General features: G+C 38.6%; 1 protein-coding gene across 2 annotated transcripts in view; it reads right to left on the bottom strand.

Annotated features, from left to right (window-relative positions):
* Positions 1-16,923, bottom strand: part of neurl1aa (neuralized E3 ubiquitin protein ligase 1Aa) — a 70,220-nt gene that overhangs the window by 12,821 nt on the left and 40,476 nt on the right. For both annotated transcript variants that reach the window (XM_058792311.1, XM_058792317.1), the window contains exons 3-4: positions 14,450-14,771; positions 2,001-2,696 (exon numbers count right to left, since the gene is read on the bottom strand). In XM_058792311.1, coding sequence (XP_058648294.1) covers positions 2,001-2,696; positions 14,450-14,771 — 1,018 coding nt within the window. The remainder of the gene's footprint in view (positions 1-2,000; positions 2,697-14,449; positions 14,772-16,923) is intronic.

Below are 16,923 nucleotides of genomic sequence, written 5' to 3'. Positions count from 1 at the left end.
CACGTGTCGCTCCGCCCACCTTCAATTTCATTGGTTTATAATACAGCAGAGCTTATTGGCGTAGACATTTGCGCATGAGCATTCTTTTATATACGTTTTTATGAATGATCTATGCTTTTTGGCTGTACTACAGAAATATTAAGTGCTAACAACCACGATTTTAGTTGGAATCAATTAGCAAATGTGTTTTTAAATTTTTATAACGAATTAGATTAAGTTCCTATCAAACGCTTGGTGGCAGCATCTCCGAGTACTTCTCGCAGAACAGAGGTGTGTAATATGAGCGGCTCACAAATTCAGTCTGGGGAACAAATTCTTAATTCGTGGCCATGATATAGTCCTACCTATGCTGCAAATAGCCTCACCTATGAGAAATATTAATGATGTTTCTTTGTGATGAACGTAAATAGTGGTCCTCAATCTCAACAGGTGGGTTGCACGTTAAATGAAGTCATATTATTGCACTTTTCACTGTACACGAAGCAGACATACTTAAACATTGAGCAGTTTTAGCTGGGCGATGTTGATAAAAATGATCCACTGTTTGAGATTTAGCTGTTTTGTATAATGTATATTTATATGTAGCCTATATTCTTTATTTTAGGATCGGTGGATAAGCAATAGCTTAGGATATGATGATAATTCACTGTAGTTCAGTAAAACATAGGACAAACCCGCAAATGGTTTTATTTTAAAGAACAACTGCAGTGCCAAATAAGGCAATAATACCAAATAGTCCATCAGCGTGAACTGGGGTTTTATGTGTGGAATAAAAACCTTGCTGAAAGAAACCCCTTTTTTTTTCTTTTTTCTTTTTTTTAAATGTTTTTGTTTACTAAAACAGCTGTTATTAAATCTGACCTACAGCAAATATTATTATGAATGTGCTTTAGTGTGTATTTAAGCAATAAATGTTAATTTTCTCTGCAACATTTTTATTTATACTTTTATATAGGCTATATGCACAAATTAAATTACTGGTTTTGTTGCTCAATCCTTTAAAAAGAACCAGGAATCACTGTACTACATTAGGCATACTGATTTTAGATAGTTATTATAGTCTTTAATAAATAAAAAAATTATAATCACAGAGAAGGTCTCTTTTACTCATTAAAAGTGCTCACGTATCTATTGCACAGATTTACAGCTCTTAGTGATTTAATATTCGATAGTTATGCAGATCTATATGGCTACCACGATCGAGTGTTAATAACTGAATATAAATTCATCCCGTAGACAGATTATAACAGGCACACACAATGAGGGTGTGGATACAGAAATAATTGGATTTTGTCCATCTCTAAAATACAGTAAATTATCATCATTTGCATATAAAATCCCAACTTAAGTGCTGATCCGCTGCCTGCCGGTCCTCAAGGAAATATGAACGAAGCGCTATTCAGCCTGAAGAACCCGGAGGTGCCGTCGTCAAGAGTTTATTTGTAAACGACTTCATCTGACTAAAATTACCATGGTTACTAAACAGATAATAATTAAGATAGGCCTATGATTCTAGAGTTAGCACATACTATTTCTGTAATATGGCCAAATCAATTACAAAATTGTACACAAAGGAATGCGCATGCTCGGGTCTACCAATAAGATTTGCCGTGTTATAAACCAATGGAATTGGGGGTGGGTGGAGCGACATGATCCTGATTGGCCAATAATCAGTTACTGTATACTCATAACGCCACCTTCTGGCAGCAGGAAGTGTGGCACATGTAAGTGACTGACACATTCCTCCTTTATTTACCCACGTTCTATAATTGAACAAGTTGAATGTACCATCTAGTGCAACCGAAATCCAACAGGGAGTCTCTAGTTCGGTACCCTATTGCAGCCCTGGGCTTTCATGATAGCTTTCAGATGACCAAATTTTAATGTGAACCGGTCCCTATTTTGAACTAAACTGCTAGTGTGAAAACACCCAAAGTGTTTTTTTTAAAGTCAGACTAACACACCTATATATAGCAGAACTATAGATTTGGCATGCTTACCTAGAATCCTTAGCTGCGTGACAGCACCGTGCAATCCAAAGAACATCCAGAGTGGTCGTGAGTTGTCCACACACACCTGCATCCCCACATTGTTGCCATTATGACTCAGAATGACTTCCCCTTCCTGTGTGACCAGGAAACCCAGGATATCGCCACTTTGCAAAGCAGTAGGCACCCTGCACACTGCCCAGAATTCCTTACGGTCCACCAGCGCCTCAGGATTGTAAGGGAGGTCGCTAGGGCGAAGCACTGCTGGGTCACATGACGTCACACCATATGAGAGAGACCCAGATCGAGCAGGGCTGGACTTGATGACTTTGATGAAGATGGTTTCACCAATTCGTAGTGGGCGATCTGTGAAGACCAACGTGCGTTCTTCACGGTTGTGTTCGGATCGGGCCACGGTCTGTTCGTTAAGGGTTTTGATGTGGGCACCTCGGAGCTGGTGGAAACGTAGGTCACATTCCAAGGTGTGAGGAAGCAGTGATGACTGCTGGGAGTTCATGGAATTTTGAGGAATGGGACAGGCGACGGGGGCAGGAGGGAGCCGAAGTCTGGTATCATCTTGTTGCAGGTTAAGATCGCAAAGACTGACGGACAGGCGGGAGGTGTCTGCTTCACGTCGCAACGAGGTGGATCCACGTACTGTGGTGAAGGATCGTGGGCGGAGAAGGTCTGGTGGGACGACTTCACTGTCTGTGGGACAGAGGTAGGATACGTAGTTAGCTATCAGTTGTCAGATTAGCCTTTTGTATTACACAGTATGGTTTTATTCAATGGTTGATCCTAGATAATCGAAAACTATTGGGTGGTTAATAAACCCTACAGATTTAAATGTATATCACTAATTATGCAATACTGGAAAAAAAAAAAAAAAAAAGTTTGCAGGGGCCCTGGCTCAACTGTTTTAGAGCGCATATGCTGGTTAGGTATGTTTTGAAGCATGGCAGCTGGTTTTAGCTGATCCTTAGCTGGTCATGAGCTGGTTTAAACTGGTCATGTGCTGGTCCTAAACTGGTCCTAAGAAGCTAGCTCCTGCTCAGGACCAGCTTAAACCAGCTCAAAGCCATGCTTAAAAACATACCTAACAGCATGTGTTTTTTTCCAAAAGGGTTTTCAGGCATTTCTAAACTGGCAAACCTAGTAGACCAGCTAAACATTAGGCTGGGAGACCAGATACATGACTGTAGGTTGATTTGCTGTTTTTTTTTGTTGCTCTTTTTCTTTCAGAAGTGTAGAGATACAAGTCTTTTTCGATAACTACCAAAAATGTACATGCTACAACAAATCAAAAAACAAAAACTAATTCAAAAATCTGTTCACATCTCTGGATCAGTACAATAAAAAAACAATAAAAGTGAGTTCAAGAGAGCTAACATACATGTAAAGCATTACTATTTTACATAAGAGCTAAAGTTGTTTCCAAAATGGCTGCCAGGGTGTGTCTCTTTACATTCTTTACCATTTATACCACTTACTCATTGGCTGCCATGAATAGAACTTTATAGTAATGTAATAGTAGGCTAGCATAGTACTATAAGCACAACATACCCACTGCTCCTCGCCCGTCTGCCAAAAATAGTGCAAAATATGAATGAAATGCTGTGCTAGCGAAGTGTTTTGCGTACGCCAAATTTAATTCCCCACTCCTAGTAGCCTAAAATAGCGTATTACAGTAGTTTAGAGGTAGGCTAGCTTAGTTTATCATAGCTCAGCACTCAAACAAGCTGAAGACTGTCGTTCCTCCTTCTGTAACTGATAGCCCCACTGGAGTGTGCCCTGTATTTAGACCTCATCTGTGCATTTGAAGACAGTCAGACCCCAGATAAAAATATTAGCACTAAAAGTAGCCTGCCGGTGCTAATTAGCTTGTTAAAATTAGCCGTTCCTACTAAGAGCCACACCATTGATATTTTTTAAAGAGAGGGAGAACATTATTTAACCTACTCAGTGAAATGGATTTTGCATGCTTAGCTTACATCTGCATCAGAAATATATACATACATATATATAAAATTATTATTAAAGAGCAAAATGTTCTATAAATATTTATTTTTAATGTCTACGTGTATAGGGACTGTTTCCTAACCATGACATTTTTTTTTTTTTTTACATATTTAAATATATAGGCTCCAGCCCTCCTGATAAGAGGTTTGGAGAATGGATGGATATTTAAATATTTTGATATCGACCCTGTGCAATCTTTGTTTACAATGTTTATTGTAAATAAATGACTCTGTAAGGTGCTTTGCATTAGCATCTTCACAGCAGTGTTGGTTTGAAAGAGAGAGAAAGAGATGGTTACACACAGAAGGAAATGACCAGAAGATAAAAAAAGAAGGTGGAGGTCAAGAAGTGTGATAGATTGGAGATAAAAGGGAAGTGAGAGGCTTTACCTCCAGAGGGCCTCTCTCTCCTTCTGCCTCTCTTTCTCTTCCTGTGTCCGTCTATATATCGACAATGACCCGCAGAGACTGTTGATTAGCTCTCGTCTCAGATAAACCCTCTTAGAACCATTACAGTATGTGTGAGTGGCTCAGCAAACAACAGCGAAAGAGAAAAAGCAGTTCTCCAACCCTCTATATTTAGTCCTATAAGGACGTAACTCATTTCCATCAGGATGAAGGACGCAAGATGGTTTGCTTAGAGATTAATCCCTAAAATACAAGGCGAACAGGTCAGCAAATGACTTATTCCCTAATAATACGCAAAGCTACTGTGCAAACAGAATGAAGCAATATCTGTGACACAACTGTTTTTTTTTCTATCCTTCAGATTAAGAGTCAACAAAGGATTAGAATTAGGATTATCACTAAAGCATTGAAATACTTGCATGGTACAGCTAGGGTAAGTAAATAAAAAAAAAGTTAAGTGAAATATGTTATAATGGACTACAATATTTTGGACATGTAAGTAAGTCTGCTAAAACTTTCTTAACCTTATTTGTGTGAGATCTTGAGCAAGTTTGAGCTTGAATGCATGTACATTTATCACAACAGAAATTGTAGATCTCCACTGGTAATGCTTTGCAATTATGTTAACTTTGTTAAGATGATGCTTTATATATCATTAACTATGTGCACTATTTTTACAGTGTTTATTAATTGAGGTAATTATCTAATATAACTAAATATGAAATGTTGAGATATATATAAATATATACTCTAAAAGTAATGTACATCGTCCTTTCATATTAGCTATTACATTAATGTTAACACAAGTTCTTTTTGTAAAGTGTTGCCTCTCCATTTTCTGCTCCTCCTACTTGTGATCGCAATGTCTAGTTTGGATATTTGGATATATACATCTTCTGTTTGTCAGCACTCTGTATCCTATCATCGGCTCTCATGACTTTCAGATCTAGCTGAGATAAAAGTACATAGTCTTTGATTTGCATACAAAAAGCCTGCCTGCCACATGAGGTGCTCTGAACTGTAAATCAGTGTCCCAACATAAGGACTTAATTTTCCTTACTGATCCATTAAAAACATTTTCTAAGAACTTCAAAGTGTCTTGTGTGGTAGTCTGTGCTAATTAGCAAAATATTAAACACTCCTAAGGAGAGCGTGGGGATGGCCCAAGGGCACTAACTCTAACACAACTACAAAATCATTAAAGGCGAGATGGAGATAAATTTAAACTTGTTACAGTCATTTATGGGCAAGAAGAAAAAAAAGTCACGGGAGATAATGAAGACATAATAGGAGCAGGATCATATTCCACCCAAAAATTCTAGTTGCAAATTTAAAAACAAATATCTTTCTGGTGGCCTCTGAGAATTTAAAAAGAATAATTCACCCAACAACTAAAATGAAAATGATTGACTTCTCTTTATGTTGATCCAAACCAACTTCCTTTCTTCCAAAGAGATGCGTTTTGTCATTTAACAAAAGTATATGATCGGATGCTGTCAAGTTCCTTGCCTTCAGCAATAGCTTTCAAATTGTATTGTTAATCGCACATATTCAAACTTGCCACGAAAAGGAATTGGTGTTGATGACTGATGAAAGGCTTCTAAGGTGCCTTTTTTTTTTCAATCCACGCCCAGCTTATCCATTATTCCAACCAGCTTCAAAGTGGTTCCCAATCCTGGTCCTGGAGTACCCCCAACTCTGCACATTTTGTATGTCTCCTTAATAAAAAAAAAACACCCAATTCAACTCATCAGCTCGTTTGTAATGACTTAAAGATCTGAAATTGTTGTGTCTGATGAGAGAGACATCCGAAATGTGAACTGTTGAGATCCAGGACCAGCATGCACATTCATCAAAACATCTTTCATAGTGTTTGGGATCAACATGTGGGTGAGTAAATGATGGCATAATTTTTCGTTTTGGATGAACTGAAACAGTTAAAATGGACACACAGCTGAACCGACCCAGTTGGATTGGGCAGAGAAGCGGGTAATGACATCACAACAGGACGTCTGGCTGGACTGTGTCTCTTAGATCAGGCTCATTAGAGTAAAGCCATGCTGTAAATAGGATTAATCCAGGCTTCAGTGTCCCACACTGCCCAAGACCTGGAGGCACTGACGCAAGCCTAAATCTAGTTTGAACAGACATGATGCTTCTCTCTGGATAAATCACATAACAGAAAAAAGGAAGTCGACAGGGAAACGAATGGTTGACAAGGGATGAGATAGAAAAATATGAGCAAAACATTTACTGGATGCTTTAGGATGGATGTTATCTATCTATTCCTATGTTGTCCATCAATGTCTGACTCTTATGTCATCTCAGCCCTGTCTCATCATGTTCCTATTTTCTTTTTTCCACAGCCATTCTCAATCTTAATGGGATCATACTATAATGGGATCTGGATTCTGTCTGATAACCGTGGAAATAACACTTCAGATGTGCAAAATAGACACTTTCAGATAGAAATACATTGATGTAATCAGTTCTACAGTAACAATGTCTACATTTACACAGTCATTGTTTGGGATGGATAATCATATTTACTCAAATATGTGACTTGAATTGTTCCTCTCATACAATAGCTTACAGTAGTTGTTTGAATACTGTCTGGATGAATAAATAAAGTTAAACCCTTTTCAGTTCTCATGATTTTCAGCTCTTTTAAATGTCATCAAAGATGACATTCACACAGGGTTTTTATAGTTTTTAGTTTTATTTCTGTTTTATTTTCAATTTGCCAATTATTTTTATAGCCAATTGTGGCTATAAAATGGTTTTGGAGTCATGAAAATGAGTTTTAGTGTAGATCAAGTTTTTAGTTAGTTTTCATGTTTAGTTCAGATAACAAAAATGTTTTGATTTAGCTTTTGCGAACAGACAATTAGTATCAAATAACGGCAGCTTGCAGAAACACATAACATGGTCTATGGGACGCTGAGATCTTGAGCCTAGTGGTGAATGCTGTTTTTATATAGCTGAGACACAAATTGTCTTTGTCAGTCATGACAGGACGTCTGATAAAGCTGAATTTATTCTGTCTGCTTTGACCATTCGTCAACAGAATCTTCAAAAAAGGCGTTAGAATGCCTGAAGGTTTGCTTAGAGTTTCTGTTTGATATTCTCCATTTTGGTGAATGAGTGAGTGCTAATTACTCAATGGACTCGCTGGGCCACTCTGAGGGAGCACGGACATTAACTGCACGCTTGGAGTGGAAAGCTTAAAGGAAAGGAGATGGGAAAAACCAAGGGAGGGGCAAAGACAAGAGAGCATTCGTGCCAAGATATCTGTGACCGGTGGCAGCTGCTGCCCCTCTAATTACCCTGCACCTGCTTCGCTGCCAATCCTCACATTTCCTTTGTCTTATTGGCAGCTTTCACACAAGCCCCGGCTATTCTGCAATATGACTGGCTGAGACCAGATTCTAATCGCTTTGAAAGTATAAATCTCTATAAAAAAAGAAGACATGAATCCAGGCTTGTGCATTAATGCCTCACTTTAGTGATGGGACGCAGCTGCACTGACCAAAAGCAAACACCCATTTTGATTGTCCTTTAAAAAAAAAGAAGGAATTAGCACCAGGCTCCAGCACCTGTTGGGCTAAACACAAAAGGCAGTGGAAAATAAGCAGATGAGGTTTCTGATAAACAAAAGCGGCTCTTGGTTCGGTCAGAAAGAGCATGGATGGGAATGAAATGCCCAAAAATGGAAGTGCATGTTCTTTGCTTACTTTGAGGCACTGTACAAGGTTGTTCTTATTGATTTTTCATTTCCCCTTTTTGCTGTTTTATCTACTACTATACAAGTACTATACATGTCTCTTTTTGTGTATATTTTATTTTCCCATTTTAATGAAAGGAAAGTTTTAGTTCTGTCTTACAAAGCTCAAGATTGTATCCCAGTTTGTTAGATGTTCAATGTGAACAAAAAACTGGGAAGAGAGCGTGGGGCCCGCAGGGCAGAGTGATGCTGATGCATATGGTACATTTAAGTGTGTGTTTGTGGGAAACAGTAGGGGGAGACAGGAGAGGTTTCAGTGCAGCCTGTTGGCTCTATGCCATGCTTGGCTGTTGGGTCTCTTTGTTTGAAATAATGGCCACACAGGCAACACGTGGACCCATTGACAAATGATCTCTGGGTCACAAACCTCCTTCCCTGAGGTCATTTCTCACTTTCGCTCTCTGAAACACACACGCACACAGCTAAGTACACTCAGAAAGCCACAAAAGACCCTCCGTGTGGATCATATCCAAATTTTAGCCAGGCCAACTATGGTTTCCTCACCTTATGTCACGGATGAAGTCAACACGGAATCCAAATTGACTCATTTTACTTTTATAATACGCGTCCTTGGTCTTACTGTGAACGATTCATCGGTGAAGCTAATTCTGAAGAAATACTTGATCCCATTTTTTGGATCTTGGAAATCACACTAACCACTTCAAGCCACAAAAAGTAAAAAGACTAGGCTGTAGATTATAAACCTATTATGTTATTATCTTCCATGTTGTTTTGTTCAGTTTCTTATTTTTCCCTAACAACATTCACAGCTTTTTTCATTTGTACCACCCATTTCATTTAACCCAGCAAATTGGAGACATACTGAAATTTTGCACTATGACTCTGACCCAGGAAACATGAGAGGGTCTGTGTAGATTAAATATGTGACCCTGGACCACAAAACCAGTCAAAAGGGTAAATTTTTCTAAATTGAGATCTGGAATCTGAGGGTGCAAAAAAATCTAAATATTGAGAAAATCACCTTTAAAGTTGTCCAAATGAAGTTCTTAGCAATGCATATTACTAATCAAAAATGAAGTTTTTATATATTTACAGTAGGACATTTACAAAATATCTTCATGGAACATGATCTTTACTTAATATCCTAATGATTTTTGGCATAAAAGAAAAATTGATAATTTTGACCCATACAATGTATTGTTTGCTATTGCTACAAATATACCCCAGCGACTTAAGACTGGTTTTGTGGTCCAGGGTCACATTTGTGGATGTTTATCTAGCAGCCTATAAACTGATGTTTGCCCATAACTCCCTCAAAGAGGCCCTGAAGAGCTCTGCCTATATATAAGACAGCCACACCTTATCTCAGCAGCACTGTCCATGTTTGGATATCCCGAGGCCTTGGCATGAGCAAAATGAAGGAAAAGGGGAGTTCTAAGTTTGGAGAAGGGATACAAGGACACTTAACAGCAGGAAAAGGAAGGTGTTCTGTTTTGGGATGGGTCACGCTACACTTTCCCGCCACCTTGAGCACTCTTCCCACAACTTCCTGTGATGGTTTGTGCTCTTAAAAACAGAACCTGACCTCTTGACAAGCATTTCTTCACAATTTTTCCCCCTTCTTTGTACTCAAAACATGAAATACTGTCAAATAGCCAAATGGTACAACATCTGTTGTTCTAATTTCTTTAATTTGTTCCACCCCAAAGCAGTTGGCCAGCCAAACAAATGCAATTACTACTGTTAATACCCATTATGTGAGCTAGCACAGAAACAACCCATCAGTCTCACTAATTCACTCTTTCTGGCTGAATTGGTTAAATAGTCCATATTTAAGATATTATTTTTGGAGGATTATGCTTTCAGCGGGGGACTTTCAATTAGGTTTATTAGCCTGGAATGGCCCACCGTAGCCAAGTCAAACTTGCACGTCAATCAAATAAATCAAGAAAATCTGTATAATCGGCACATTTCTTAACAAATATTATAGAAGTGGTCTATGTATGTTGCTTTCATTCAAAACAGGAGAAAACCCTGCTTATTTATTTTTACCCCTGAACATGAAATGAAAAAAGCGCAGTTTTCTAATTTTTCTGCTTTGAATATTGAATCAAAACTTATGAGCACAATGTATACAGCCCTATTTGTAAACTTAAATACAACTCCTTTCATAGAATTCCATTAAGACTGTAGTTAAATTTTCTTGTAGCCAAATTACATTTAGCACCACAAGGGTCCAGTTTAGCCTCCGTAATGCTAGAGAAACCAGACGCTATGCTCTTTCCACAAAGTCCAGATGTTTGACAAGCTATTTGAAATCCCATTAAGAGCTACTCTGGATGTGCATATAGAGAGTGTTTTCTTTCACAAAATTGCTTGGACACTGGAAGCACAAAGCCTTGAAGTTAAACAATAGAGGCATGAAATGTACCATGACACCCCCAACACGAGCCATTAAGTCTATCTGTTTGAGTCATAAGATAAAGATGACTGACACACAGTATGAACTATGTAATCTGTAAAATCTTCATTGCATATACTCAGTACCATATTTAGTCCACTGTGGGCTCTTCTGACTTTAGTCTTCATGTCTATGTAATATTCTACTAAGCCAAACAATACTTTGTGCTAGCCCACCACCATCCAGCAGGATTTCAAGTTCATGCAGTACAGTATAATAAATCCACACATTGTACATACCGGAGCTTATATACCATAATCATTGGCGATCATCTTGCAAAATAAACACAGATGATCCAAACGGATGAAAGGAATCTATGTCAGCAACTGTTTTTACCAGCTAAATCTCAAAAAGGATGCAAATCGTGCCGTTATATGATTTTTTTTTTGTAAACTGGTGCTACCCAATAAGTTGGTCCACCAGCTTTTGCTTCATTTAGCATGGCCAGTGTTTCAGAAGAGGGTTACCGAGGGCTGGGTTATTTATTAAACAACATTCCAGCTTCACTGCATTTCCAAATGCCTCAAGGGACGATTTCATTTCACCAATATATTCTAGAACCCTGAAAACTACACCACGCTAGCAAGGTTCAAGGTCCAGCCAGACTCTAATCACATACTAGAAAGAAGCCCGCAGGATCGTCGTGGTATCACCTCCTAGCTGCAGGAGCGATAAAGAGTGTTGAGGAGCGGATATTACAGGAGAAAGGGAAGTTGGACAGACAGGAGATCACAGTGAGTGAGTAGTTGCCTCTAAGGAAGGAATTAGTATTTACGTGCAGGAGGCTGATTTACTGCTCATGGCTATATTTTCCCCTGTCAGAGTTTTGTTAGTGATGGAGAGAATTTTAACACCATTCAGAAGCCAGGAGACAATATGTCAGTGTCATATGTCAGTAAAGGTGAAGATAAGGCAAAAATAAGGTTTTAAATATGTTTCCCTAAACCCCCTGCCATTGGTTGGTTACACAAATAGTCACACCCCCAAATGCACACCATTGGTTGAGTTTATGTTTATGTTGGTTGTGTTGGGCTGGTTGAGATGCTTGGATATGGGATAGAAATTATACAAAAAATATACTTTTTGACCATAAAAAAATATCTTTAACAATGCTGGTTTGCATTTGTAGACAGGCTAGTAAATAATACCCTTACAAATTACAGGCAAATGAACTAAAACTAAAAAAAAGAAGAAATGTAGAAACAATTTCCTCTCAAAAATTGCAAGTATCTTAAAAAAAATGACAAAGAAATAAAATTTAATTTAGACGAAGAAAGACTAAAATAGCATTTTCTTGTAAAAATGTACTCAAATAATCTAGTTTTATGTACAACTTAATGTGTAAAATCATTTAAAAATCATGTTTGCAGTCTGTGTGTGTTCTCCAAACTATTTCTCAAGACTATGATAAATCATGAATTAATCAAAGTGCTATCAATCACACGCTCTTGGCTGTTTATGAGTTATGGTGGATTAATTAAATGTCAACTTGAAGACTATCCTGAATGCATGTCTGGCAACTGTAGTATCAACTTCAGGCCAGTGTACGTTTCAGCAATGCATTCTCATACACACCAGCATAATAAGCATGTTATGCTGATACCTGAAATGATCTCAATCATTAGTGAAAGCTGTGTCGTTAGTGTGGGTGTGTGCGTTTGTTATTGTGTACAGTGTAATCATTTGTATGTGTGTGTGTGCGCGTTTCAAACTCACAGGTGCATGAGAAAATCTCATCATGTATTTAAGCCAGAGGCACTCAAAACATAGTTTCACAAGATAAGAACGGCTAGAATTACAAAGAACAATTTATGGCATCTGTACAAATGGGCCATAGAGCGTTCAAATTCATCTTCAAACCTCATTCTGTTAATGGTTTACAAATGGTTCCACCAATTTAGACCAGTTTTTCCATCCTCAATCAAAGCTGTATTTATCTGGCACATGAATTGAGAAAAACAGGAAAGCATTTCTTTAAGATTAACATGAAACTGCATTCACAACCTGTTTTTCTTCTCTAACGCGACAATTTCTGAGTGAGAAATTATATTCAACGAGAAAAATGTAGGTCAGGACTTTTATCCATTGGGATTTTCATCCTTCGAGAAAAGTGGGCGTTCTAGACCCGATTTTGCGTTTGATTTGATTGTGTAGGCCTACCCCCTCTTGAAACACTGCTGGGAGCCACTTTTAACTGGGACGTGGTGGCTGAAGGTCAAGTTCACCCTCAAGAGCATCACAATGTATCCCAATGTTAATGCTTTATTTGTCAAGTTATTGCAATTTGTTCATTTGTTAATTACATTAACATCAGCCAGAATTAATTAATTATTTAGAAAGGCACCATTACCGACAAAAGCAACCTAAAACAAAGACTAAAGCTTAATTTATTAATTAATTCAACCATTCATTTATGAATGTGAATGGTTCACAACAAGACCAAAACAGTGTATTAATAAATACTATATAGGGTCAGTTTTTGATTACTCAGGCTTTGCGCACTGTCGCTAACAATTTCTTCCTTCTCAAGTCCTGTAAATAAAGGCATTTCATGTCAGCCCACAGGAAACTGAGACTCAAATGTGATTGTTTCAGTTCTGGCATCAGCACTCCAGGAGCAATGTTTGAAGGAAATACAGGAAGAGCTCTTTTGATCTTTCTCTGCAGGCTCTACTCTATGCACACTTACAAACCCTTCTGGGAAGAGAAAATGTGACATACTGCTGGGAGGTGAAAAGAGTGAATACACACACACACGCATTTCAAATGACAGACGACTAGTTTGCTTTTTTATGTTTGTTCATAGTTTATGTTGCAAAAAATTGTGCTGATAAGTTTATAGTGCACTTTCAGAGCTCAAACTTACTGCTTATCTACACAGTGTGAATACTGCTACTATAGGCGGCGAAATAAATGCATACTGGTGATGTAAAACAGGTCTCACACACACACACACACACACACACACACACATTCTTTGGTTTCAGCATGGCAGTAGACCATCGAAGAACATAGGTTCAGCAGTGCATGTCAACGCTGTCCCTCGTGAGGCAAAGGTACAGATAAAGTTACTCGCACACGTAACGAAACATATCCCACACAGTGGACAGATAGCAGACAGAGAGGCTGCCGTCAATTGCCACAGAGCTCAATTAGGATAAATGGAGCTATCTCTGGTGTATGTGACCTGGTTCTATAATTAACCCTGGGGGATGACAGCATTAAAGCCTGCTGCATGTATGCGTGTGAGATGTGAATGTCTCGCCTCTTACTGCCAAACCCCCCTTCCATGCACAAACACTCGTACACTCAGCGGTACATCAAAGCGTGGCGTATGGTATGTTCTGCTCATGACAATGTTGACTGTGATTATATACAGCAATACATCTAGACCACTGCCTTCAAGTTGAAGCTCACTGACTTACTGTGTGTTTAGACCAAGAGCTATTATTGATCATACACTTACATAAACAGAAAAAATAAAAAGTTTTCAAGACAACTTTATAAGCATTAGCACATTACCTAATTGGAAGAAATAAACCCTAGTTCACGAAACTGGTCTGAATGATTTGTTCAAAACTCAGATAAACTAATGCACGCTACGTCTGATGTCTAATTTTCACCATTCTTTGAAAAATGTTTTAGAAAAACTCTTGGTAAATTGTAAAAATCTTACATAAATTATTATTAATTCTCATTTATGATGCAAACTGAGTTTTTCCAATTTAAAAACCAAGCTAGCGTTAAAAAAACCAGTCTGTTAGAGCAGAACATTTAGACTTGGTTTGAATTGGTTTAACTACTGTATGCAGACAGTTATTTTTCTCACCCAGCAGTTGCACTCCTCTGGTCAGACCGTAGACATCGATGAGGGCCCACAGTGGCTCTGTGGTCCGAACGCCGCTAAAGAACAGCATGGGGCTGGAATCGTTGATGCGGTAAAATACTCTCCCCTTCTTATCCACCCAGAAGGAAATGAGGTTTCCTTCGTTTGCAAACTCTTCTGGCAAGGCCTTGGCCCAGAAGCCGCTCTGGGATACCAGGTCAGGGCAGGCATATTTGGGCAGGCTGTCGGGATTGATTCGAGACGGGTCCTTGGAAGTAAAGCCCAGGCGGAGAGCGCCACTCCAGCAGCACTGCTTTTTAGTTATCTAAAGATGGGAAAAAAAATGGATCTGTTATTATTACATCATTAGACAATGTTCTTAATGGCTCAATGTGTAGCATAGAAATGTTTACTCTCAGAAATACTAATATGCACCTTTTTGGGGTTGATAAGGTGGAAAACAGTGTTTAAAAATGGTTTTGATTTCTTTTTGTAATAAAATATATGAAATATGGGACATACTTTATGCAGAAGTTACTTTTTAATGTTACCACTAGCAGCAAGAAAACTATTTTTTGTAAATACAAAGTTCTGTCATGAAACTCTAGATGGCGCAGGCCGACAGATTCTAACTCAATCTGATATAATCACATCATTATTTACATGGCACAGCTGACTGGTTTCTTTCGCATCAGCAGCCAATGAGCTTGCTGCTTAACATTCAAATGCTGTAGCAGTTGCAGTGCGCTTCAGAAATCCTCCACCTTCCCCAGCTCCACCTGTATAGATCTACTACAGGGTGATTTCATGTACAGGTGCATCTCAATAAATTAGAATGTCGTGGAAAAGTTCATTTATTTCAGTAATTCAACTCAAATTGTGAAACTCGTGTATTAAATAAATTCAATGCACACAGACTGAAGTAGTTTAAGTCTTTGGTTCTTTTAATTGTGATGATTTTGGCTCACATTTAACAAAAACCCACCAATTCACTATCTCAGCAAATTAGAATATGATGACATTCCAATCAGCTAATCAACTCAAAACACCTGCAAAGGTTTCCTGAGCCTTCAAAATGGTCTCTCAGTTTGGTTCACTAGGCTACACAATCATGGGGAAGACTGCTGATCTGACAGTTGTCCAGAAGACAATCATTGACACCCTTCACAAGGAGGGTAAGCCACAAACATTCATTGCCAAAGAAGCTGGCTGTTCACAGAGTGCTGTATCCAAGCATGTTAACAGAAAGTTGAGTGGAAGGAAAAAGTGTAGAAGAAAAACATGCATAACCAACCGAGAGAACCACAGCCTTATGAGGAATGTCAAGCAAAATCGATTCAAGAATTTGGGTGAACTTCACAAGGAATGGACTGAGGCTGGGGTCAAGGCATCAAGAGCCACCACACACAGACGTGTCAAGGAATTTGGCTACAGTTGTCGTATTCCTCTTGTTAAGCCACTCCTGAATCACAGACAACGTCAGAGGCGTCTTACCTGGGCTAAGGAGAAGAAGAACTGGACTGGTGCCCAGTGGTCCAAAGTCCTCTTTTCAGATGAGAGCAAGTTTTGTATTTCATTTGGAAACCAAGGTCCTAGAGTCTGGAGGAAGGGTGGAGAAGCTCATAGCCCAAGTTGCTTGAAGTCCAGTGTTAAGTTTCCACAGTCTGTGATGATTTGGGGTGCAATGTCATCTGCTGGTGTTGGTCCATTGTGTTTTTTGAAAACCAAAGTCGCTGCACCCTTTTACCAAGAGATTTTGGAGCACTTCATGCTTCTTTCTGCTGACCAGATTTTTAAAGATGCTGATTTAATTTTCCAGCAGGATTTGGCACCTGCCCACACTGCCAAAAGCGCCAAAAGTTGGTTAAATGACCATGGTGTTGGTGTGCTTGACTGGCCAGCAAACTCACCAGACCTGAACCCCATAGAGAAGCTATGGGGTATTTTCAAGAGGAAAATGAGAAAAAAGAGATAAAAAAATGCAGATGAGCTGAAGGCCACTGTCAAAGAAACCTAGGCTTCCATACCACCTCAGCAGTGCCTCAAACTGATTACCTCCATGCCACGCTGAATTGAGGCAGTAATTAAAGCAAAAGGAGCCCCTACCAAGTATTGAGTACATATACAGTAAATGAACATACTTTCCAGAAGGCCAACAATTCACTAAAAATGTTTTTTTTTTTATTGGTCTTATGAAGTATTCTAATTTGTTGAGATTGTGAATTGGTGGTTTTTTGTTAAATGTGAGCCAAAATCATCACAATTAAAAGAACCAAAGACTTAAACTACTTCAGTCTGTGTGCATTGAATTCATTTAATACAGAGTTTCACAATTTGAGTTGAATTACTGAAATAAATGAACTTTTCCACGACATTCTAATTTATTGAGATGCACCTGTATGTTACATATGGAGGTTATTTCATACATGTTATATGTGCAGCAGCATTTCCTACATGCTCACAGCGGCACATCTGTG

The sequence above is a fragment of the Onychostoma macrolepis genome, chromosome 01 (genome assembly GCF_012432095.1).
Source record: "Onychostoma macrolepis isolate SWU-2019 chromosome 01, ASM1243209v1, whole genome shotgun sequence".
Taxonomy (NCBI): Eukaryota; Metazoa; Chordata; class Actinopteri; order Cypriniformes; family Cyprinidae; genus Onychostoma; species Onychostoma macrolepis.
The sequence above is the reverse complement of the archived record's forward strand: the minus strand, read 5'-3'. Positions and strand labels throughout refer to the sequence as shown.